Genomic DNA, 23,858 nt, shown 5'->3' on the forward strand with positions numbered 1-23,858 from the left:
TTCCTCTTCTGCCTGCTTGCCCGCTCCACCGCTTCCTTGATTTGCTTTGCTTCTGCTTTCCGCCGCTGCCCATGGCCTCGAGCAAACGAGTGGAATGCTCCGTGGAAAACGCCAAAGGAACTGTGATACACAGGGGAGGGGTAATGGCATGCCACATCTCCAATACGCCGAAATCGAGCCATCGTGGGGCTCAAGGCGAGCATGAACGAGCCTCAGCCGCCTGCAACGCAGCAAGGGGCATGGTAGGGGGCATTGGAGCACCAGCAGCTGTTCCGAGACCCCTTGCCCACAACATCTGCGCAATGAGTAGTAGTAATCATACTGCGGACTTTGTAGTTTGTAGAACGACCTTCTTGTCTGCCTGCTTTCGCCAGAGCGGACTGCAACAGCATTGGACCGGGGTATGTAGTACCTGTCGAATATTCTCTCCGTGATAGTAAATCCCGCTCCTCTCTCGATTCAGTCCGCAGCAGAAAACCTGAATCGCATTCCCCCACAACCCCTCGTCTCTCCCCCGGCCGTTCAGGGATAGCAGCAGCTGCAAGAGCACGGAGTCTACGGAGTAGAAGTCTGGAGTAGCACCAGCCAAGCAATTTGCATGCCCAAAGCCAAAAGCTACAGTATGAACGGCGAATCTCACCCTGCAGCATACATACATACGTGATAACATACCGTAACAACCTGTGCCGTGCAAGTTTGAATGGAACACATCCCCAAGCAGCCGTCGACTAAACTCGAAAGACGTCTAGCTCGCAAGCTAAATAATACTACATCACCACCTTCTCGGATAATTTACCGAGCCGGGAGAGCTCAAGCTCAAGCTATCTCAGGCATGTGAAAGAGAGCATCATACAACTACTAGTGTTTACTTGGCATCTCGGAGCCGCAATCTTGCAGATATGTACCTACGCAAAGGCAATCTTCGGCACAAAGGTAGTAGTACCGAGATTCCTTCCGTTCAACCGATTGATGCAGCAAGTAATCTGTAGAAAGAGGGCCCGATGGCGCAAGAAAATGGGGTTGCAGATTGAGGCTTGAACTCATTCTCTTGGAGAAAGAGATATTATGGGCGATACTCCGTGTAGATTGAAGAGAGCGGGAGAAAAAGCTGGACAGTGCCATCGGACCGAGAGATCGTTGCGGTTCGGCTGATTTAACCGACTGGAAACCTGATTGTTGACCTTATCGGCTCGGTAATCAGGACTTCCGACCCCAATGATCCAAGGTTTGCGATATTGGATCGATATGCCCCCGTTCGTATGTCTCGAGTATCTGAGTTATTTCTCTTGATCCTCTGCTGGTGTTCATTCGAGTGGCTGCCGCGATATCCCATGTTGTTTGCCTGTTGGAGATGCAAACTGCAAGCAACTGCGAATTGAATGCCTCTGGAATAGTCCGGTCTCGCCAGCTCAAGTTCTGTCCTTTGTGATATCAATTGGCGTAGATATGTAAGCATCCACTCTCTGCGTACGGAATACTTCGTAGATAAGAGAAGCATCTGTAGCCAGCTGAGGTCCAACCCGATAGTTCCCGATGCCAGAGATATGCCTTTCACCCGCAACTAGTATCAAGGAAATCCGGGGCTTGCATAAGCTTGTGAGGCCAGTAGCTGACATTGCTCTCAAGAAAAAGAGATAAACATGTGAAAGGCTTGCCTTGCGAACCGCTTTGAGCCGTCTCCAAACCGAATCACGTCAATTGCGTGCCCTATGAGCATCAGCAGCATGTGAGATAACTCTGGCGCCGCTGATCTATCAATCAGTCGAAATCCCAGGCCAAGCTTCTCTCTGCCTTATACGAGACGCTGTTTGGCTATAGGATACTGTTTCGAACTCTTTGTGAACATTGAATTGAACCTCGATTCTTCGTCGTACCTTGTACCCGTGTTTGTAGCTGCTTGGATAACCATGCAGTCAGGTAAGCCCATACGCAAGAACCTCAAAGCAGTCCGTCGAAGACCTCATTATCCGAAGCAGCGGGGTTTCAAGGATCCCCTGACCACGGCTATTCTCTCCTTTTCGATCGGGCGATTTCAATACATGTGAATTGGGAGGGTGAATGTAGTGTACATGCTTCTTCTCGGACGGTTGTACCTTGAAAATGCCTTGACAGATTCAAGCGGAAAGCTTTCCCCGGCGTCGTATCGTCTGTGAGCGTGCCTTGGAAGTTGGCAACAGATGGACATGGGTTGTTACAACCTCTGCAGAGGAGCAAAAGGACAATGAAATTTGGGTGCGAACCCTTGAGGGGCCGGCGAAGAGTAGCTGCCTGCGCCGAGACCGAGATATCGCCTTATTGGAACTTTCGTCTGGCCATGCTGCATTATTATTTCGCAATGTAACAGCGGACGTTGCTTTCCAGCTCGTGCTCATTGTGTATATGAGCTGCCCTGGCCAAAATGCTCACTGCGAGCCACACTCTCGCCTCGTTTCTGCAAACGTGTAAAAAGGGGGCGGTTGGGAGAGAAGAAGCAGGAGGAGGGGCAATCTTCAAGATAAGCATGCATGCGCATGGCTGGTCTTTCGGACGGCTGTGCGTTCCAATTAGGCCCTCCATATCTTCCTGCTGCAGCTGATACTGCTGCTGCCATCTCACTTACATTGGTATTTGTAACTCAAAGGCAATAACGGCCCACATGAGCTCTGTGGTTTGATGCGTCGTCGTAGGGTGTAGGGTTCCAGTGCACCTCGAGATGAAAAGGGCGAAACACACAGACCAGTGAGATTGCCTTGTTTGATTGGCCTGCAGCGCAGATTGCATGAGAGATGAGCAGGGGGTTTGAGGAGGTGGATGGGTGTTGCCCGTGGGGCCCCGGGTTCTGTCGTCCTTGCAGATGTGTAGGGAATCGATGGTGTTTGCCGCATTGATGCCCATCTTGTCGGAAACGAGAAGGTGTGTAAGGCACCGCGCAGGATGGAGATGCATGATCGGGAATTCAAAAGGGGTACGAAGAGAGAACTGGAACGAAACGCGTGCAGAAAGGGCCGACAACCGACAGAAAGACATATATTGTTATAATATGGCAATAAGGGGGAAGAAAAGATTGTCCACACAGCCAGCGACTCGGGGAATTGTCGACCCTCAGCAGAAGTGAATCATCCATCCTTCGTGCTTCACGATATGTAGTTGGCTCGGTTCATTTATGGTCGTCACTGTGGGATGGAATCATTATTGTTCTTCTGCTCTTCTCATTTCGGAGAATCCTGGCTATTCGTGACGCTTGATTGCAAATGCTCATTGTGGTTTCTCCTTCATTGGGCCTTGGCTTTTGACAACGGCCCCCAATCTGGTCGAGGGTTCATTTGGTATCGAACAAGTTTCTGCGTATCCCGCAATCGACCCAGTCGAGCGAGATCATCATCGAATACCAGCGTTTTCCGCAACTCGGCCTCGTTCGGGCTCGAAACCTGTTCGGTCGGCTCCTCCGCCTTCTCCTCGCTTTGAGGCTTTCCTTCTGTCGCGACGTCTTCCATTTTGCTGTCAGCCTCCTTCGATGCTTCATCTTCTCGACCAACTAGTCCGGCATCGTGTAGAATCTTCCAACCGGGCATCAGCGGTGTGAACTTGGACGCTTTGATGGGAGACTTTTGGCGAATCCACTCCGTAATGATCCACCAAATCGTAGACCAAGGTGCATCTGTCTTCACGCTTCCTGGTCGACAGTGACTTCGCCCGACTTGGTAGCCTAGATGTATCAAAGCGCCGCGGAACATGTCATCGCTCGGAGCAGCGCAGGATACCACAGTTGCCAGCTTGGATGGAATCACGAAGAAGGGGCAATGGTCGATCTCTGTATGCTGAGCATCCTTGGGATCCACAGTGGGATCAACCTCTGGTCCCGGGATGATCTCTTCCAGCGCCGTCCGGAGCATGCCCTCAAGCCTGGGAAGAGTACCGTAGACCTCTGGCGAGGCGTTGGGAATCTGATCGAGCAGCCTCTGAATGAAATCCGCCGAGTGGATGCGGCCTCCGTACATGGGGCCGTTGACATGCATCTTGTGGCCACAATGTTGGCAATGTCTATCCACGACCGGCCCGGCTGCCATGCCGTGCTTATAGAACGATCCACTGCCCTTCTTGTTGGGGGTCGGCCTGCTTCTCAGGAGGTACTGGGTCTCAAAGGCCGAGCAGCCGTGATCGCAGCTGTATACTATCATGGTTTTGGATCCCAGGAATTTCACGGCTTGTGGTGATTTGGTGACCTTGACGAAGACTTTGGTGTAGAAATCGATGGATAGAGACAGCAAAGGCTCAATAGCCAGACCATACCGGGCGCCGGACGTCGCAATAGCATTCAGGATCAGCCGCAATCCTGCCTCGTGAGAATGCATCCCTTTGATAGGAGTGCCGCCGTACAGCGCAAATGTCTTTTCGCAGTAGCTATGTCCCGCCCAGACAGCACTATCAGTGCATGTGATGCAGAGCAGGCCCCCATCATCCCTGACGGATTGTAGCGCAGCGTCGAAAAACGGTGCTGCCGTGCCGTATGGATCCAGGTCGATCACGTCAAACTTGTGAGACTTGGTCGGATTGCCATGGCGGTCTCTCTTCGACAGGTCGTCGGCAATTGCGCGGTACATGTGTGCAAGGGCGTCTTCGTTCGTTACTGTGATAACATCATCGAGGCCGTTGTGGTTCACGTTCAGCTTGATAGATTCGGCCGCGGATTTGGAGAGATCGTTTGCGTTTATAGAAGTGACAAAGGGCAGCTCATGTCCGTATCGCAACGCTCTCAGTCCAGATGCCGATAGAGCGTCCAGTATTCTGAAGCTCGGCTTGTGGGCTTTCTGCTCTTCTGAAGGTTCAGCAGCAGGCTCTAAAGCTGGCTTCGCAGTCGCCTCTGACTCGGCCGAAGGGTTGCCGTCATCTTTCTCCTCTCGCTTTCTCTTCTTGCCTTGCTTATTCGATTTTGCCAGAATCTTCTCCTTTCTCTTCGCTAGGATCTCCTCCCCGTATGTCTTGATGGCAAGAACAGACAGGTCTCGGTTGTACTGCTGGATCGGATTGTAAAACACCTGCTGCACCTCTCCCCTGTCCTCTCCAATCTTAGCACCCTGGGGCACCAAGATGGTCGCCTTGCCTTCCTTCACCACGCGGAACTGCTTTCCATCCTTCTCCACGGTTTCGACTTCGACGGTGCCTGCCATTGGCGCAACTGAAGAACAAAGATTCCTTCCCACGATAGACCGCGTGTGGACGATTGGAGCGATTCCGCCGCAGGAACTGGCAGGCCTCAGTGTTCCTGTAAGACGCAGCAGGTGCTTCAGTGCAAAAGCGCCGCGGAACATGCAAATATCCAGGCGCACTTTTCGAGCACAATTGTTTGGTAGAAGATTAAAGTCTGAGAAAAGCTTCATGTCGGGAAGCTCCAAACCCATAATTTTTTCGAATTCTGCCGCTTGCTGCAAAGGCGGTGAAATTGGTCAGCCCCACCATCGTTAACCTCCAAGAGCTGATCCATCTACATGTATTAACCCATCGCGAATTGCATCATTCTCTGAAATCCAATCTTTGATAGGAAATACACATTTTTGCCAGCCGCTGGTTTTAAAATATATATGCAGTGCTCAAAGAGTAGCTACAATGGATACATACCTAATGTCGGCTCAAAGATAAAGATTCAGTTGCTCGTGGATCTTCTGGTTTGCAAGCAATTAGGTACCCCACGATGGAGTTGCATGTGACATTCTCAGTGTGCAGGTCTGCAGCAACGGTCCCCGTATCAGTGGTGCGCTCCTTTCCGTGCATATGAGACGCTCATTCTTTCAAGTCAACTCTGCATTCTCAGAAGCGGTCCGTCCTGCCAGCCGTCTCCAGATGCCCTTCTCTACTGTTTCTCTCAACAGCCTTGTTGATCACGCCCGGTTGCCCAAAGAACAAGCTGCCCTTGTGTCTTCGCGTATTCTCGGCTTGCCATGTGCTCAAGCATCTCCATGCGCAGGCACTCCTTGCCAGGACCCTAACCGCAGGTAAGAGCTTTTGTGATGTTGAAGTAGAACATGCTCTTTGGCTCCTTCTTCCCCTCCAACGAACGAAGAGTCAGCCCAGGCCGTCGATTGACCCCCTTCTTCTCCCCCCAGACCGTGATTCTTCACCTTTCTCTTCTTTTGCTTATTCTCTTCACCTCACGAGCAGACGCTGGTGATCTTCCCATATTGTGTTGGTCACATTTCCATCTCCAGCCCGTCAATCCGCAGCTCCCCATCACTGTCGCTATTGCTCCTCGTCTACATTTCCCATTGCCCATCATGTCCAAGTCATCAAAGGGCAATCCCAACACTGAAGCTCCCACGCTTCCACCTTTCTCTGTTGGAAACAGCAATAACAACAACAATTATCCCGCGCCTCCTGCAGGTTCTCATGGAGAGCCTCCCAAGCAAGCACCGGCTCCCACAGGACCTCCCAACGTCCCTCCAGCACCTAGACCTCCCAAAGTCCTAGAGGCTCATCAGCAGCACCAGACACCTCGTCACAGGTTTCTGACAACTCATGAATGGGGAATCGTTGCCCACGGCATAGGCGGCATCCGGGATCGGGAACAGCATACACCAATCCATCCAACCAGCTGGATCTGGCCACCCAAAGGCATGCCTCGCGGGCTGTACAAGGACACCGTGACTCAGCGTACCAAGTTCTTCTATTACTACCATGCGTCTAGTGGCATCAGGTGGATCTTGATGCTGTTGCAGCTCTTCATCGGAGCGACGCTGACGTCCCTCGGCTCCATGTCGTTTACCCAAGGTACCCCCATCACTATTCTAGGCGCTGCGAACACCATCATTGCGGGACTCCTTGCCTTCCTCCAGAACAGCGGACTGCCCGACCGATATCGATATGACAAGTCCGAGTTCGAAGCCCTGGAAGACCACATCAAAGAGATTCTTGACTCCGGTATTGCCCCCGCGGATCAGGCTACTGACCAAATCCTCGCCGAGTGTTTCGATCTTTACCAAGATGCCAAGGCAACGGTATCTGCGAACTTACCAGCCAACTACATGTCTCGAATTGCCCAGCAGACAGGTCAACGATCTGGTGCTTTGATGCAAGCGGGCGCTCCGCCCATGTCAAAGCCATTGGCTCTGACACTTGGTGGCGGAGATGGTAATGCCAGTTTGGCCAGTGGAAAATAATGTCTAATGAATTGTTCATGTTCGGCGCGGTCTATTCAAGCAGGCTGCTGCCTTTCGATTTTGCTCCCGATCCAGATTGTGTTCGACATTTATCACCTCCATCTTTCGAAGATGAATGAAACGGCTTATATCATTTCGACGTGCTCTTCTTCGACTCAAATCATCACTACCATTTTGCGAGATAAATTGGCCGCGCATGTTGCAGGGAGAGACTTGGAGCAGATCAAGGGCCTTTAATAGGAACGGAAAGACGACGGTCACGACTGGTTCTCCATCTTCGTTGTTGGTCAATATGGCGCTGGGGTTGTGGATTGCTTTGTGTATTTAGACGGCGAGCATTTTTCAGCATGTTCCTCCGACGGACATCGTCGTTGAGTTAATTGGTGGTGTAATTTATGTGGTCAAGCTGCAGACAAATTTATCGACTAGCATATGTTTCCTCTCTGCGTCCTGATTGTTCTTGGAAATGTCTGAATGTCCTTGAAATGGCCTTGCGTTTAGCAGCCGCCTTGACAAAAAACCTTTGAGTGTTTTCATTTGCATGTATTCGTTTGCATGTCAGTTGGGGTTTATGCTTTCCCAATCTTCTTTTGTGATTTCGTAGTATATCTCGTTCTTGTCCTTGTCAAACTCCGCTGGCCTCGCGACCCCTTTGCCTTCGAGCCCAAGTCTCTCGTGCAGGAGCTTTACCATCGGACCATTATCCTCCAACGTCGTAATGGTAACCAGATCGAGCTGAGGACCTCCCTCGCTCGCAGGTGTGAAAGCCCAGTTTATAGCCATCTTCATAGCCTCAACGCCATAACCTTGTCGCTTGTATGCGGGATCCAGCATGACGCCCACATCGCCAGCCCGGATCTTCCGTCCATCTCGCTCCCAGTCTTTGATCGCCCCAAACCCTCCCAGGCCAATGACCTTTTCAACAGGCTGGCCGTTTTCATCCTCTGATCTGAGCACCAGAATCATATTGACGCGGCTCGGTCCACTAACGACATTTCCTTGGTCGTCGAGGATGGTGGGCTGGCTTGCTTCTTCGCGCATACGATTGATGATTGCTCCCGCAGTTGCGACATCAACGTCTTTCGCGTTGGGATCGGTCTTGTTTGAGGGCGCGGAGAGGATGTGTGAGAGGGAGGGGGCGTCGGACGGGAGGATTGTGCGGAGGGTGAGGAGGGGGTTTGTCGGGGAGGGGATGGTTGTGTTGAGGTGAGAGATTTGGCGGGACATGGTTGCTGTTGCTGCTGCTGCTGTCGTTGTTGTTATTTGATTGTGTGTGTGAGGAGCAAATGTCTGCTATGGCGATTGGGAGTTGTCTTGAGCATGGGATGATGAGAAGATGTTTGGGAGGTTGAGGCCAATTTACAGCATGTCGTCGGTTTATATCCTGGGGTTGTTGGAGGTCTATAAATTGGGGTTTGATCCTTCGGGCATTTCTCACTTGCTACACATGCAGCTAATATAATTTAACCCACCTGTCCCGGAAGTAATGCTCAGAATTCTCCGGGGATGGTCTCTGTTATCCTGCATAGTGACTCAGATAGACGGTCTTGTTCAAAAGTTCGTCTCGCTTCGAGCGTCAACTTCCCAAATGGGTAATAAAGCTTGGATAAGAAACCGCTTCATGAGTCACCAGAAGCAGACACCCTGAGCTCGAGCTCTCAAGGTAGCGCCACAAAGCTACCGAAGAGAATCAAAATGAATCGTGGTTATGGGCAGCAGCGCTGAAGACATCATTTGCTTTATTATGAGAAGTTCAATCCAAGAAAAGCAACGCATAGTAATTACACATATTGTAGAACTTCATAATCCGGAGTAAGTATAAGGTAGGTATGCTTCCATCACGCTTAAAGAAAAGCCGTACACCAAATGTCCCATTGCCGGTAACCTTCGTTTAATCTTGACATCGTCAATCTATCAACGCTCACTCGCTCATTCTATGAATCCGCCGACAAAGGCGCTGGGCTGGCTCTTTTAGCCGTGCTCCGTAGCGTGCGTCCACTGCTGCCCTCCGGCTCCGCCTCCGCCGTCGGACTGCTCTCCCTGGGCAGCCGTGATGGGATATCGGGCGTCACGGATCTGGAGTCGGTGCCCGGCCTCTTTACCTTGGACATCGATGACGCCGGCTTCCGGCGCTTCTCCGCAGAAGGAGGCTGCTTGCGTGGTGTTTGTCCGTCGCTGTCAAAGACCATCGGTGTCTGGCTTCTTGACGAGCTCACCGATGAGCGGCGCACGCTGCTGTTCCTACGCTTGCGATCTGCGCTCGCTAGACGGTGATGCGGCAGTTTGGGCGGGTTGTGACGAACGCGAGGCTGCGAATGCTGGCGCCAAGGGAGCCACCAGAGCCAGCCGTATTGCTCCTTTGCGACCTTCCTGTCGTGCTCCTTGACCTTTTGCCGGAGCAGCCGCCGGCGCTCATTCTCCCTCTCCCAGTATTCGGTGCGATAGAGCTCCCAATTTTCGCGGAATGTAGGCGAGAACGGCTTGGGTAGAAGCAGTAATTTGACATAATCCCCACCAGGGGCCAAGTCCTCCTCATGACCGCCTAGCTCGTCGTCATCGGGAGGGAGAACAAGAGTCGGGTGGTTATCGCTCGTGAGCTGCAGCTCCTTTTCGACTTGGCGCAACAGGTGCGGCTCGACAAGACGGTACGACGAACTGGCGGTATGCGAGAAGAGGCCGTACGTCAGAAAGAAGGCAATGGTCGACAGCGCCTCGGCCCACCACGTCTGCCTGATGATGACGAGCTTGCAGTTGAAGCCGCGCAGGCCTCGGTTGGAGATGGCGAACCAGCGGCGCGGCCACCGAATGCCGCGATCCCAGATGCCCGTCGCCCAGACGAGAGCGGCGGTGATGATGCCGCCCATGAAGCAAACCTTTTGCGCGCCCTCGACCGCCCAGTATATCGAGCCTCCAACGCCACGCCCATCCTCGCGCGGCGCAAAGTATAGCTTGTACCCAAAGAATGCGACCCAGAGCGTCAGGATGGCGAGGAAGAACGTGTGGTGCCGCTTGCGAGCGCGCAACTCGAGGAACTGGGCGCGCAGCGAGGCTTCGAGGATCAAGAGGTTTAGGTAGATCATGGACGGGGAGCTCGGCGTGTGATGCAGCGGATCGCCAGGCTTGCCCGACGGCGGGAACGGGCCTGTGCCAGAGCCGGGTTTGACATCGCTGGCGGCGGCGGCTGTGGCAGCGGAAGCGGAAGTCGGGGCTCCCTTGACGATAGAGTCGAGGTCCTCGGCCATATTTTGCGTGCAGCCGCCGGCTCGGGCTCAAAGGAGGCTGGCGGCTTAGGGGGCTCGTGAGAGCGGCTCGAATCTCGCAGGATGGTCGCCTTGTGTTGAGTAAAATGGAATGGAGTAGATGGGATGCAGAGATGGAACCAGAAGCTTTGGTCAGCCTCGCTGGGAGAGTTGCATGGTTGGTGGGATGATTGGCCGATAGCAAGGTACCTCGTACTCGTACATTGCCCCGTGGGGCTGGCCCGCTTGATCTCGCCATTCCGGCGCTTTCATTGGCTGACTCGCGTCTGGCCAGCGGAAAGTCATCGCAAGGCTGCCAGTTGCCGACTGACAGCTGGTGAGCAACTGCCTTGGGAGCAACTGCCTGCCTTCATGTCGCCTGTGATTATGGTCGAGCGAATTGTTCGGAATAACATGGCACCGGATCTCGTGAACATTCTGTCTACAGAAGAGGTCGGGGCCTCAAGAAGAGTTTCCAAACCTTCATCTTCAACTGACATCGCCAGTCCGACCCGACTCCCCACTTACACGAACACGGCGCTACCGCCGTTACGACGATGACGTCTCTGCCAGAAGTGAACGGCGATCATCTCAGACTTGCACTAGAGTGTGGTATCTGCTCTGAACGAATCGTGCGACATGAGATAGCGGTAGCGAGTAGGATCATCTTGATTTCATACTTCCCTTTTGCCTCTTGCTCCCATTGTTGGCTAACGTGGCCCATCTTTACAGTTTACACTTATGACAGAGATGAGCCAACCGATTGCGAGTGTACGCGGCCGTTTTCGTTTCCGTCGCCATTCCTCCCCACCGTTGATGGCTTCACATTGTGTTGCTATCCAAACTGCAGCAGGTGCCTCGCGTCACCCGAGTGTTCTCTGATACATAGCGGCTGTTACGCCGTCTTTAGGGCGGCAAGTGGTACCAAGAATACCAAAGCGTTACATCGACGCCTTTGGCTATTCACGGCATGGAAAAGACCCTGGACGGTGGCACGGCCTTTGTGCCTGCCCATCCGCAGCATGCATGCAGCTGTTCTCAAGCAAGCAACCGAATCACTCGGCTTGCCGAATCTTTTCAAGTTACCTGCCGAGTTGCTTGATCAAATTCATGACAACTCCAGAGGATATTTCTTCTGGAGGTGCGTATCAGCACTCAGGTTGGCATTGGATGAATCGGGAGATCTGGACGATGCGCTTGAAGTTCTTCGCCTCAACTCAATCGTTTCTTGGGAGCGTCATGGCCTGCTTAAGTTAGCGCGTTATGGGACACTGCCTCCAATCATCAGGATTACCATGGACGAAGATGGAATTAGCAAAGTGAAACGACTTCCTGCTATCCCATCCTACGACGGTGAGCATCATAAGCACTATGCCTATATAGTGGTTCATGAAGAGGTCATGAGCGAGGCAAACGCGCAGCTCTAGGTCAGTGTATGACGGTACTCTATGTCGATGCACCATTTAACTTACAACCTTCACAGAACGGCCGCCTGCGCCTCCAATTGCCCCGTGAAAATCCAACATTTGCCATATGGAATACCCCATGCCCGCCTTGCATGTTAGACGGGGATGCCCTCGGATACACGCGAGACTCTTTCTTCAGTGCAAGTCTTCCCTGGAATTTGTCTGGAGATCACCTCTACGCTATCGACATGGCTTCCATCACGGGTATAACCTTCTTCTACTCTCATGATGAATTGCTCGGCGTCCATCCCCACTGTTCCTCCGGAGACACCGCTTCGTCGACCTTCGAGCGCTTATCCTACAGGCTCAAGTCGCAGACTGTATGGATATACCTGCCAATTTCCAAAAGCGACCCGATAACTTCCCTTGGGATTATTGTGAGCGAGCGTCCTGCTTCAATCTTACGGAATCCCAAGATCGAGATACAGATATGTACAGGGACGCAGTTAACGGGGGTTACGGTCATTGGGTCACAACACACAGCCCCTGGCCCTGTGGAATGCTCATGGAAGTCCGCACCCATTACTCTCGTTTATGCAAAACCCCAAGAGCGACGTGGTGTGTGGCTATCCAGCTATGGCAGCAATCAATCTGCACTACTCGAGCTCCCTATCACACCTGTTATCCCTAAGCTAGGGGGAGAGACTGCATATTACTCTGAAGCACCCCTGGACAATGTGTCGTCAGCTGTTCTTTTTCTTGACGAGAAGAATATTTACTGCAGAGGCATTTTGTTCCGCTATCTTGACGGGTCATGTCGGGCCCTCGGGGAATGCCGTGTTCATATGGGTTCAAGCATAGGGGTGAATGGGCCACTCAACTTCTGTTTCCGCGGCGAAGCACCTTCAAGTAGAAGCAATACTGTCGAGGTTACATTCGAGCATACTGAAGACCACGAGAATCTTGGAGCCTGGAGTTGTTGCCCAATGAAGGGAACTGTGAACTTTTGGTGCTCGCCCAGTTTCGCATGTTTGCAAGTGGCGCCGCTGGACAATGAGGATGACGACTCGTCACCGGACAATTGGAGCAACGAGAGCGAAGAGAGCGACGAAGGCGATGAAGGCGAATTTGACTGACAATTCGGGTTGTGGTTGCATGTTCTCGAGGTTGCTCGCATGCTCTGATATCGACACATTGCTCATGACAATTTCATTCTTTCTCGTTCTCTCTGCCTCTGAATACGAACATCTTGATTGCGGCACCCTTCCACTCTAAAGGCGATGGCATGTTCATAAGTATGCGCAACGAGACATTACCCTGCTTCGCCCCGTGCGAGTGGCCATGGGGAACTAATCAGAAACGTCTAGGAGCTGCTCTTGATATTTATCAGGTATGACAGTGCCATATGTCTACATGCAGAATCGTCTAGCCAAGGAAGCAAGGATAGTGATGTTATCACAATCTGAATCCGAGCCCCCCACACACACACTACTAGCAACTAGTTTTATCATCCCGCTTTGAAGGCTTCCTTTTTAGGCAACTTTTAGACTCTGGAGATCTGGGGATGTGGGCCAGTTAATATGCCCGAATACCGCGTTCCACGTTCCTCCGGCCTTGGATCTCAAGCGTCTACAGAAGACGTAGCATCGGAAAATGATAGTATTATTGCCCGTATATTGACAAGTAGCTACTTAAAATCTTGCAAATTCATTACTGCGTATAGCCTTTCGTATAACATACTCGAGTTGTCCTTGAGCACCCTTTTTGTTTCCATGAATGTCCTTTATCGCTTGCCCGCGTGCTTCTTCTGCTTTGCAATCTCGAAGAAGAGACTTCCATCGTAGAGCTTCCGAATCTCCTCCTTCTTCATACGTCCATCCTCCGGCCAGAGAAGGATATACGTCGCGAGCCCTACACAAAACACACAAAGTCAGCTTCATATTCTCTCACTCAATCTCAGGGAAGAAGAACTGGTCAAGACGAACACTCAAGCGCTGCCGCCGTCGTGCCAAACGGATCGGCCACCACCCTCTGCCCCTTGAGCAGACTCCAAACGTCCCGCACGGTGACAAAGTCCTTGTCAGCGGCGTACTTGGAGAACATATCCTCAAACTTTTGGGGCACGAAGCGACCCTCGCTGTCGTACGTCCCGGTGTCGCTGCCGTGCTTGGTCTTGTGGATGTTCTTGAGGTAGATGCGGAAGAAGGGGTCGGGGAGGAGGCCGGAGACGGTCGGGTAGGAGAAGGGGAGGTGGATGATGACGGTGGCGAAGAGGGAGAGGAGGAGGTTCCAGCCTAGGCCGCGCAAGCCTCTGAATGTGTCCAGAGGCCAGATGATGCCGTCTTTGTCCTGCTTTTTGTTAAAAGACTGGTTCGCAATTGGAGGTGTAGGAAGCTCGTACTTGATCAAAGTAATCACAGTGCTGCTGCAGGACCGTCTGGTTCTGGTGCTCCTTTGCCCAATTGCCAGCCTGTGAGCCTTGTGGCTGCTCATATGTCGCGGCTACATTTGCTCTCGCGGTTCCTATTTCTGCCTGTCAGCTTTGATGATTTGATGTTCGTCTGTTCAATTGAGGCGCGTACCGGTATGCGGCAGCTTCACGTCGTCGTCTGGCTGAAGAAACGGTTTTCGCTGGACCGTCACTGGGACTGCCTGGATATAGCTGGTGACGCCATCTGAATGGAAATGGGAATTGGAAAGGTCCTTGGAAAGGTCCGTGTGATCTTCCTCCATTCCGTTTACCAGCGCTGCCTTGTAATCCATTGTGAAATTTCGCTGTGAGTGCTGAGCTTGTAAAAGAGGCGTATCGTCGAGGTTGCTGCGGGAGGAGAAGAAGTAAGGTGCTGTTCAATAAGACTTTTTTTCTTTATGGCTCAAATTGACTTTGCAGCAGATTTCACATGATTATATGTTGAAGCGTGGACGAAAGCGGCCTTGAATTGGTCCCCATGACGACATCGTGAGTTCATTCCTGGGGTTGTTTCGGGCAGTCGCTTAGCAAAGATGGTGAAGCTTGGAAGGACGGCCCAATTGAAGGTGACGATCATCCCGACGTCATGGCCCGGAATTCACATGTCTCGCACCCTGCTGATTTTGTATGCAATTGTACAAGCTGTGATAGGCTGGAAGCTGAATCAGAAGCAAATTGGCATGTGATTCAAGCTCAATCTTTATTGACGCACAAATTGGAAAATGCAGAATTATCTTGTATGTAATAAATTGAATGCATTCTGATTGGCGACAATGTCCTTATGACGGCCATGATAATGAAAGCTCATATGAAAAGAGACAGCCCATCTACATTCAATGGCACGCAACAGGGGTCCAAAATCATGGCGATTCTATGCTGCAGCTACGGACAAGGACTGAGATAATACCGACTTAAGCCGCCTGCTTCGTCAAATCTTCACTGACCTTCCACAGCTTGTCTGCAACTGCAGGGTCGAGAGCGCCAGGCAGCACGCCCTCTTTCGTCAGGACTCCGTCGGCTAAATAATAGCCATCCTTGTCTATTAGAAACGTCAGCATCAAATTCATCGTCACGGCGATTTGTAGAAAGTTGAAAGCGACGATAATCAACAAGGGGCACTCACTGGTGAGGCGGTGGTCGAAAGCAGCAATGATTGCGGTCGACGCACCCTCGGCCAGACTCTTGGCCTTGATGGCAGAGTTGAGGTTTCCATTGTCATCAACCCAGCCTGTTCACACAATTATCAGCATTACGTGAAGCGTATAAGATAGGACGAGATACTTACCGAGCGTCTTAAAGTCCTCCATGGGCACACTCCTCGTCAAACCCGTCGAGACAATAACACCCGGGTCAACGCTGAAAGAGCGCAATCCAGCCTCCCCAAAGCGCTTCGCCAGTCCCACTGCAAAGAGCACATTGCAAGCCTTGGAATTGCTATAAGCCGTCCATTTCTCGTACGCCTTGCCCTCATTGTACGACAAGTCATCCAGAAAGTCCAGATTGGCTCGTGATTGCGCCTCGCTCGTGTACATCACGACGGTGGCATGCTCAGAAGCAAGCAGCTTCTCAATCAGCAAGTTGATCAAGAGAAAGTGTCCGAGGTGGTTCACGGCGAACTGCAGCTCGATGCCGTCTTTCGACTTCTCGTATGATGGCGTGGCCATGACGCCGGCGGTGCAGATGACTGCATCCAGGACGGACACGGAGTCGCGGATTTCGGCGGCGGCTTTGCGAGTGGCTTCCAAAGAGGAGAGGTCGAGCTCAATGGGCTGGACTGTGGTTCCCTGGGGGATGTCGAGGGAGGCAATGACTTCTTCGAGCTTGTGGGCCGAGCGGCTGGCGAGGAGGAGTTTGGCGGGCTTTTGGGCGACGATGGCTCGAGCGGTGTCTGAACCGAGAGAGTTGGGGCTGACGCCAGTGACCAGAACTAGATGTTCGACGTTAATATTTAGAGAGAATATTGAAGATAGATTGACGAGAATGACTTACTGGTCTTGCCGGTGATGGCGTCTCTGAGGGCTGTGGCAGCCTCGTCAGAAGTTGTATGGAATCCGAATTGAGCCATATTGAGAATCTTCAATGCTGAGTATCTTTGATGATTGATTTATTTAATGTTGTAGTCTTTGTCTGTGATCCAATCTCGAAGAAAATTAGAGGACATCTTAGTGCTTTATATCTGCATCTGTGGTCAGTCATTATACGGTGCCTCGAGGTGATGACGCTATCACTAACCCAAGCGTAAGCAACACCAACATCAACGTCCGACAGCATCTTCAACCCGGTAAGTCCGCATTAATAATTCAGATATAGACGACTCACTTTCTATATTCATCATCATTCTCAGATGGATATGATTTCACCTCTTTGAGCCGCCCACCACCGCGAGCTATGCCACAGCTCCCCCTCTTTTCCGCCAACAAGCCATTTCCACTTTCGGAGAAACCACTCTTTGGCTTCCCAGCTCTGGCTATCCCACGGCGTACCATGATCCATTCCATTCTGGCTCGCAGAGCCCCAGCATACAAGTCCATCATGCAGCATCAGATCAAGACAGAGGTCGTCTTCGTCTAGGAGAGGCGGATCCGCTGCCAATGCCGCCAATGCCCGTCGCCGAAACGTGGGGAATGGCAGTGAATCAATGTATGGATGATGCGTTACTGTATACTGCGTCGGAATTGGACGCAGATTCAGCGGAATATCGTGAGCTTGTATGGTTGTCGAAGTACTCGTGTTCGCATCTTCATTGGCTCTGCTGGTGCAGAAAGGAGATACACTACGCTCATCCAGAAAGAGCCCAAAGTCAAAGCCCAGAGAGCTGAAATTGGTGAATAGAGCAGCGAAATAAGAGAATCTCGCGATGCGGAGAGAGTTGCGATAGGGTGAGTAGGAGGACACGGGAGATGTGGCGAATCGTATCTCTGACACCCGTCGCTGGGTAGTTCTGAGATCGCTGCCTTCGAAGCCTTGGCCATTGCGGTTGGTTGAGTTTGTGTTGGCCAGAAATAGTGACGATGATATCATGTCTATGAAGCTGAAATACCCATCTCTGGCCAGTTGAGCGAGGAGCCGTCGCGTCGATTGGGGAAGAAGTTGGAACCACTTGCGGATAAGCTGCGGTCTGCTGGAAAGCGGTCTGCTGCTGGGGCGGTAAATCTGGATTTCTTTCTTGTTATGCGAACTTGGAGCCGAGTACATGGATGCCGGGGTGTTAACAGAGAACAGAGAAGATGATGAAGACCCCGTGAAGCCAGCCGTGTTGGATGCTTCGGCCGGAGTTGATGTCGATGCCTCTGTCTCGGTAAGATGGAGCAAGGCAGAGAAGCTCTCGGTAGAAGGATTTTCTGCCACCATGGGTTGGCTCTCATTGGCGATGGTACTAGGCAACCCCATCATCTCCATCGCGAATGAAGTTGAAGGCAGATGTTCCAGCCAGGCATTACCGCTGTCATAAGTCCAAGGACTGGAATTGGCGTACGGCTGTAATGAACTGGCGGCAGTCGGCGGATCATGAGACGGCGAGCTCTCTTCCTGAATCTGCGGCAAATTCGAAGCTGAAGTCGCCAGAGGCGTCACTGTATCCTGACCAGACACAACCTCAGAATCCTTGCCACGTCCCAGCGAGGCAACCTTGGCTTCCAGCTCTCTCAGTCTCTCCCTCTTCCGCTGGCGATATGCTCTCTGGGCCCTGCAATTCTGCATCCGCCGCTCCGCAGTCATTGGCTTGTTCAGCCGTCGTCGCCCTTTCGGGCTCTTTGGCATGGACGGCTGTGTAGCATTGGATTCGTCGCCCACTGCCTGTGGGACTGTGTCGCTCCGGCTCGTCATGGCTGAGGCTCAGGAAACGCTTACACTGTAGAGCTTGGACGAGGCCGTTGATCTTGTGCAATTGAATGCTGATTACCAACGTATATTTCTCTCGTAAATGATGAAGACGGGTAGGATAACTGTAAAAGGAGGGTATTATTCAGAATTGGTATTTGACAAAGGCATGAAGATGACGAGATGGGAGTTGAAGTGGTTAAGGGGTGCTTACGAGATGACACTCAAGGTGCTTACGCTTCGGGCATTGCTCGTCTCTGATGTATCCGAAAAGTACTTTAGCAGCTGGGACAGTATCATGAAGACTGGAGATACGTCATGAGAGTACTTGTGGGGTACCGGCTTTGCTCGCGGACTTAAGCATAAAGGCGTACCGTACCTAATCTGGTGTAAATCGCCCTTCGAAATGCCTCCAACCACAGGAAGTTATTAATACTTGGAGATAAAAGATAACTTGCACCATCTGGTAACATATCACGACAGCAAGTATTGAGACAAGGCCTGATGTGGAATAATTAATCAAATTTCGCCGCGCTGACCATAACACAAAACTAACCCGCTTGACCAAAAACCAAAGTAAACATCAATCGCTGAACCCCCTGGGTATCTACGCTTTCCAACGCTTCCATGACTTGAATCTTCACATCTCAGTGACCTTCTATCCGAGCCCGCTTTCAAACATTCAAATCGCTGATATCTCATAAATCATCTGCCCCAATTTGCCCAGAGCTCTGCGGCTCCATCATTCCCTTTGATGTGGCACAAGCCAAACTGCATATACAGGTGAGTAAAGCATGTCAAATAATGAGGTGTATCAATTGTGTTTTACTCACGCGAAAATCAATAGTCATCAAAGAAAACAGGCGCTCTCCCATGTAGGTGCTGACTTCCGTCTTGGACTTGGACTCCTTTCGGGTCATCACCCTCTCAATCCTCTTGATGCCCCGAGAGTCTTCGATGACGCGGACGTAGGGGCGCTCGGCTCCCATGGTCTTGTTGACCCTGATGTACTGGCCACGCTTGAAGAGGCGCACCTCGGAGAGGGGGCAGTTGCTGGGCACCAGCGGGGCCGAATTCAGCTCGGCGGCAAGCTGCAAGACGGTGCAGAACCTGGCAGCAATGTGCGTCGAGGTAGGGCCGAGCAGTGACCAGATACTGCGGCACACGGTCAGGGGCAGCCGAGGAAGGCCGAGCAGCTCGAAGACGATGTTGAGCTGCTGAGATGCGACGGGGTCGTAGAGCTCGTCAAGGTGCTCCACGCCGTCGACGGCGGAGGTCCGCTTAGCCGCCATGAAGAGGCGGCAGAACTTGTCCTCGGAAAGACAGAACTGGTTGAACAGCATGAAGCAGTCCGCGTGGTAGGTCGACTTGCCGTAGGGATCGCGGGTGCAGTCTTTGCAGTCTTGTTGTTTGCAGAAGACAGCCCGGTCAGTCCGTCTGAGGAGCTTGTCCTTTTGGAAAGGAGGCACTCTGTACATTTTGCCTTCAAACGTGGTGAAGGACTCGTGGCGAGCTATAGCCATTATGGTCAGTATGTTTTGGAAACTCCTCCATGTGGCATAGGGAATTCTTTTTTCTCACTAGCAACGAGGATTTGCTTCCTCTTGACGGGCCTGTTGCACGCACCGCAGACAGACCCGATGTGGATGTGAGGACGTCCGTCGTAAGGCATGGTGAAGGCTGGTTGGAGATGATGTAATTCGAGTCAAGATCGGCAAGATTGATCGAATGTTGTGAATATGATTTGCGTCGAGAGTAAACAATCAGCTGGAGACGATGGTTTGACTTGAGTCGATAGCAAGAAGATGGGTGGAGAGTTCTTGGACAGGAGCGTTTACATCTACTGGGGACTCAACACCTTTATAACATCCTCTCAGCCACAGACATTGAATCTGGTTTGGCTTGATTCTTGAAGGTTTGGAAATTGTTGAGCCATAGTCTCATGAGAATTTGACCTTGACGAGAACCAGAGAGTGTCCTGAAAGTATGTTGAACGCCACGTCCTGTTGCCACGAACTCGGCTTCACCTTTGCCTCTCATTGTCAATAAGCTTTCTGGCTTGTAACTCATGGTGTTGAGCTCAAAGTTGAGTGTACGAATCTTCAAAACTGGTGGTTGAATGTGTTGAGACTATGGCGGACTGCACGCATAAGAGCTCAAGGCATCTCCATGCCTCACCTCGAAAACCTTTACAATTCTCGTGGAATATTCCCTCATGTTTCTCATGGAATCTTCCTGTGGCTGTTTTCATGGCAATGGCATTGGATCCTCCAGCATATTCAGAGATGGCTGAAGGTTATCTTGCTACTTATACCAAAGACGTCCAAGATGAAGCCACCGCCGGCGTATTATTGTAGACAAACTACCTAGAGGAGAGGAGAAATAAACTCAGATTAAGCTTAAATTCCCGGCCGTTGTTCCGGTAGACGTGTCGACATCCACTGTCCGGGGTATTCTTCCATACGACTCTGCGGGAGGAATACACATAGCCTACGGGTGTCGATCATACCTTACCCACTGTGTAAGTTCTTGAGTGTCCCAGGAACGACTCTGTCACGATGATCTCCCTAAAGCGATCTCTGGGCAGCTGATTTAAGGTCTCTCATAGAAAACGAATGTCTATTTACTACTCGTATATCTCTCTGTGTGTGTGCGAGTTGATGTCTATAGACATGCACTAACACATCTGCTATTGAATCACCAGTAGTTCTGTTAGAGGTACCAGACGAACGCCAATCTGGTGTCGATCTTTGGTCTGGCGGAGATTGGCTCAAAAGCTGTGGAGATTGAGTGGCGTTAGTGATCGGGAAAGGGACATGGTCCGATCTCTTGACAGGCGGATCGTTTTCCTTTTGTTCCCTGCGGAGTTTGTTGCTGTGGAATGGCAGTCTGCAGACGATACTCTCCAGACGGAAATCATTTGTATTGCCTGACTATGGTTATAGCTGGCATTTGATTCTTACCACATGTATACGTATACTCGTACTCTGCCACGGCCAAACTTGCCTCGATTTCCTCAGCTTATTGTGCAGCATCTTGTTCCTATTTTAGCGGAGCGGCATCCGGCGTAGGCGATCGGACAGGACCGGGAGCCAATCAGCATCGAGGATGCGTGAGCGTTGAAGATGCAGGGCACGGAGTCCGGGGGAAACATTTTACTGGTGACTCCGGATGGTGTTCCTGTAACTGTGTTGATTCTCTATATTTGAAAAATAAATATCAGTAGATGAAAAAGAGAAGGTATATCGAAATTCGTTGTTCATGAGAGTGATTAATGCCATCTTCTCCAAGCAAGTCTACCTGTAGGTACATTCTGGCACACATCATGTGAACTGCCCACTGGGCCAGACGCTTTCCAGGGCCTCTGCAGGTCATCCGCCCGCTGAGCTCAACAAAAATGCCCCCTATATCGCGCGCCCCTTAGCAGGCGCACACTAAAAGACTGGGTATCGACATGTACAAATCCATGACCGCTCGACCTTCACTTCGTGTTTGTTTCTTCTCTCTTCCTCCTTACACAACACTCACCACCACAAATCCCTTTTCTAATCTCGCATATAGTCGTCACTGTCATCGTCCGCGTCATCGTCCTGCATTGGGAAACTGCAACTCGCATTCGCTACCGCTAGCATTGCGCCAACCCGTCTCATCCTCCTCTACCATACATCGCTCAATCCTCTCGGAATCCGGGTAGCATAAACCCCGAGCCACTCTCAGGCCTTCGTTCTAAACTCCGTCCGACCCTCCGCCACCAAATCCGGCCGCCTCACGACCGAGTTGCGTGGCAGCAGCACCAGTTGAGCGCTGCCTTTGTCATACGGAATTCCTTTGGTGCCTGGTGCCTCGTGCATTAGGTGTCTTTTTCCCCAATAAAAACCTACGCATCGCCCGGACGCCCGCTCTCAGGCAATGCTCAGGACGCAGACCGTCTCAGCGATACTGCAACGATCGCGCCTTAGCTTCACCCTCACCACCTCGCCTTCGCCTCTTCCCGCCACCACATCCAGCATGTCCACCACCGAGAGTGCCATCCGCGCTCACCCGCCGCGCGAGGCGCCCGAGGACCTGCGCCAGCAGCGGCCTCAGCAGGTTTCGGGCGCATACTTTCCGCTGGGATACAAGGAGGCTGCCTACCAATGGGTATGTTAAACATCGAATGCAGGTTCCAACTTCTTACTAACTCCCACGTTAGTGGTGCGGTGTCACGCCGTCCATGGCCGAGCGCAACGTCCTCAAGCATATACCCTTCCTGAAAGAGGCCACTTCTAGCCTGGCCAGCCTCTCCAGCACCGACACGGCCGACCCCTTCGGCACCAGAATATGGAGGCAGACCATGGTCCCGCTCTCCGGCAAGAACCGCGCCCTCAACGAGTTCTCCGTCGAGCGAGTCGGCGAAGAGTCTGACGAGACGCTGGTCATGCTCCACGGCTACGGCGCCGGCCTGGGCTTCTTCTACAAGAATTTCGAGCCCATAACCCGCATTCCTGGCCTGAAGCTGTATGCCCTCGACATGTTGGGCATGGGAAATTCTTCCAGGCCGCCATTCAAGATTCATGCAAAGGACAGGGAGGGCAAGGTGATTGAGGCAGAGAACTGGTTCATTGACGCCCTCGAGGAGTGGCGCAAGGCGAGGAAGATTGAGCGCTTTACCCTGCTGGGCCACTCTCTCGGCGGCTACCTGGCCGTCTCGTACGCCCTCAAGTATCCGGGTCACCTGAAGAAGCTTATTCTTGCGTCTCCCGTCGGCATCCCAGAGGACCCCTATGCCGTCAACTCCGCCCTGCCTGAGCCTGGCGAGTCCACAATGCAGAACGAATTCACCGTCGACCAGCAAACCACGACAACGACCAAGAACGGAGCTGCCGTTCCGCCCAAGCGTCCCTACCCCGGCTGGCTCGTCTGGCTCTGGGACGCCAATGTGTCGCCCTTTAGCATTGTCCGAATGGCTGGCCCTCTCGGCCCTCGATTCGTCTCTGGTTGGACTTCGCGACGATTCAACCACCTCCCGGCTGAGGAAGCCCAGACCCTGCACGACTATTCATTCTCCATCTTCAAGCAGAAGGGCAGCGGCGAATATGCCCTGGGCTACATTCTGGCGCCGGGTGCCTTCGCCCGTCGACCGGTGATCAACCGCATCCAGGATGTCGGTCGCCAGCCCATCAAGGGCCCGAACGGCGAAGTCGTCGGCAAGGAGACGGGCATCCCCATCGTTTTCATGTACGGCGAGAACGATTGGATGGATGTTGCCGGCGGTCTTGCGGCCGAGGAGAAGCTGAAGCAAGTCAAGGCCGACATCATGCGCAATGGCACGGAGGAGGAAAAGGCCAACGACAAGGGCAGCTGCAAGGTTGTCATTATTCCCAAGGCGGGCCACCACCTGTACCTTGATAATGCCGAGTTCTTCAACAACATCATGAGGAAAGAGATGGAGGATGTCAAAGAGATGGAAAAGCGCAAGCGAGCGGAGTCATCATAGATTTTTTGTTCTCACCATTTGATTTACTTTTCCGGGATATACATGTTGCATAGAGCGAGGAGCTATTACAGGATATACGGCGTTGAAGGGGGGATTGATATGGGTAAGATGATGGTCACTAATATGTGGCTTCTTGTTTGAATAGGGCATGAGGTTGGTGGCATATACTTTTCTGTTGTTTAGATGACACAGTTTAAGAGAGCGGTTTAATAGATGGTTGGCAGTCAGTTTATAGTCAAGACCACGAGGGCAATCGGCACATCTCTGATAGAATCTCCTTCGAATATTGCATTGTATTATTCAAGTCATGACATACAT

General features: G+C 52.0%; 10 protein-coding genes across 10 annotated transcripts; 3 read left to right on the top strand and 7 right to left on the bottom strand.

Annotated features, from left to right (window-relative positions):
* Window positions 1-3,202: 3,202 nt before the first annotated feature.
* Window positions 3,203-5,290, bottom strand: BBK36DRAFT_1134029 (TRM-domain-containing protein). Its single transcript, XM_024892175.1, has one exon. It carries the CDS (start codon window positions 5,145-5,147, stop codon window positions 3,252-3,254), a length of 1,896 nt encoding a protein of 631 aa, XP_024754021.1. The 5' UTR covers window positions 5,148-5,290; the 3' UTR covers window positions 3,203-3,251.
* A 958-nt stretch (window positions 5,291-6,248) lies between these two features.
* BBK36DRAFT_1165210 (hypothetical protein) lies at window positions 6,249-7,130 on the top strand (the record flags this gene model as incomplete). Its single annotated transcript, XM_024894755.1, has 2 exons — window positions 6,249-6,354; window positions 6,442-7,130. The coding sequence occupies 2 exons, from the start codon at window positions 6,249-6,251 to the stop codon at window positions 7,128-7,130; spliced, it is 795 nt and encodes a 264-aa protein (XP_024754022.1).
* A 558-nt stretch (window positions 7,131-7,688) lies between these two features.
* BBK36DRAFT_1165211 (hypothetical protein) lies at window positions 7,689-8,357 on the bottom strand (the record flags this gene model as incomplete). The annotated part of the gene is made up of 1 exon (XM_024894756.1): window positions 7,689-8,357. The coding sequence occupies one exon, from the start codon at window positions 8,355-8,357 to the stop codon at window positions 7,689-7,691; it is 669 nt and encodes a 222-aa protein (XP_024754023.1).
* Window positions 8,358-9,064: 707 nt separating this feature from the next.
* On the bottom strand, window positions 9,065-10,372 carry BBK36DRAFT_1107807 (sporulation protein; the record flags this gene model as incomplete). Its single annotated transcript, XM_024889298.1, has 1 exon — window positions 9,065-10,372. The coding sequence occupies one exon, from the start codon at window positions 10,370-10,372 to the stop codon at window positions 9,065-9,067; it is 1,308 nt and encodes a 435-aa protein (XP_024754024.1).
* Window positions 10,373-11,199: 827 nt separating this feature from the next.
* On the top strand, window positions 11,200-12,620 carry BBK36DRAFT_1086258 (hypothetical protein; the record flags this gene model as incomplete). The annotated part of the gene is made up of 2 exons (XM_024888964.1): window positions 11,200-11,766; window positions 11,802-12,620. Coding segments are annotated over 2 exons (1,386 nt in total), but the record flags the coding sequence as incomplete, so codon positions are not given.
* A 938-nt stretch (window positions 12,621-13,558) lies between these two features.
* On the bottom strand, window positions 13,559-14,538 carry BBK36DRAFT_1108318 (Caleosin-domain-containing protein; the record flags this gene model as incomplete). The annotated part of the gene is made up of 4 exons (XM_024889352.1): window positions 13,559-13,686; window positions 13,761-14,127; window positions 14,177-14,298; window positions 14,358-14,538. The coding sequence occupies 4 exons, from the start codon at window positions 14,536-14,538 to the stop codon at window positions 13,559-13,561; spliced, it is 798 nt and encodes a 265-aa protein (XP_024754026.1).
* Window positions 14,539-15,156: 618 nt separating this feature from the next.
* BBK36DRAFT_16348 (NAD(P)-binding protein) lies at window positions 15,157-16,310 on the bottom strand (the record flags this gene model as incomplete). The annotated part of the gene is made up of 4 exons (XM_024897740.1): window positions 15,157-15,284; window positions 15,369-15,473; window positions 15,531-16,172; window positions 16,235-16,310. 4 exons carry the CDS (start codon window positions 16,308-16,310, stop codon window positions 15,157-15,159), a joined length of 951 nt encoding a protein of 316 aa, XP_024754027.1.
* Window positions 16,311-16,585: 275 nt separating this feature from the next.
* Window positions 16,586-18,070, bottom strand: BBK36DRAFT_1175250 (hypothetical protein; the record flags this gene model as incomplete). The annotated part of the gene is made up of 2 exons (XM_024895961.1): window positions 16,586-17,398; window positions 17,459-18,070. The coding sequence occupies 2 exons, from the start codon at window positions 18,068-18,070 to the stop codon at window positions 16,586-16,588; spliced, it is 1,425 nt and encodes a 474-aa protein (XP_024754028.1).
* A 791-nt stretch (window positions 18,071-18,861) lies between these two features.
* Window positions 18,862-19,736, bottom strand: BBK36DRAFT_1107188 (hypothetical protein; the record flags this gene model as incomplete). Its single annotated transcript, XM_024889230.1, has 2 exons — window positions 18,862-19,609; window positions 19,702-19,736. The coding sequence occupies 2 exons, from the start codon at window positions 19,734-19,736 to the stop codon at window positions 18,862-18,864; spliced, it is 783 nt and encodes a 260-aa protein (XP_024754029.1).
* A 2,220-nt stretch (window positions 19,737-21,956) lies between these two features.
* BBK36DRAFT_1134032 (alpha/beta-hydrolase) lies at window positions 21,957-23,627 on the top strand. Its single transcript, XM_024892176.1, has 3 exons — window positions 21,957-22,204; window positions 22,257-23,550; window positions 23,586-23,627. The coding sequence occupies exons 1-2, from the start codon at window positions 21,974-21,976 to the stop codon at window positions 23,538-23,540; spliced, it is 1,515 nt and encodes a 504-aa protein (XP_024754030.1). The 5' UTR covers window positions 21,957-21,973; the 3' UTR covers window positions 23,541-23,550; window positions 23,586-23,627.
* The last annotated feature ends 231 nt before the right edge of the window (window positions 23,628-23,858 follow it).

This window comes from Trichoderma citrinoviride (assembly GCF_003025115.1).
Source record: "Trichoderma citrinoviride strain TUCIM 6016 unplaced genomic scaffold BBK36scaffold_1, whole genome shotgun sequence".
Classification (NCBI taxonomy): Eukaryota; Fungi; Ascomycota; class Sordariomycetes; order Hypocreales; family Hypocreaceae; genus Trichoderma; species Trichoderma citrinoviride.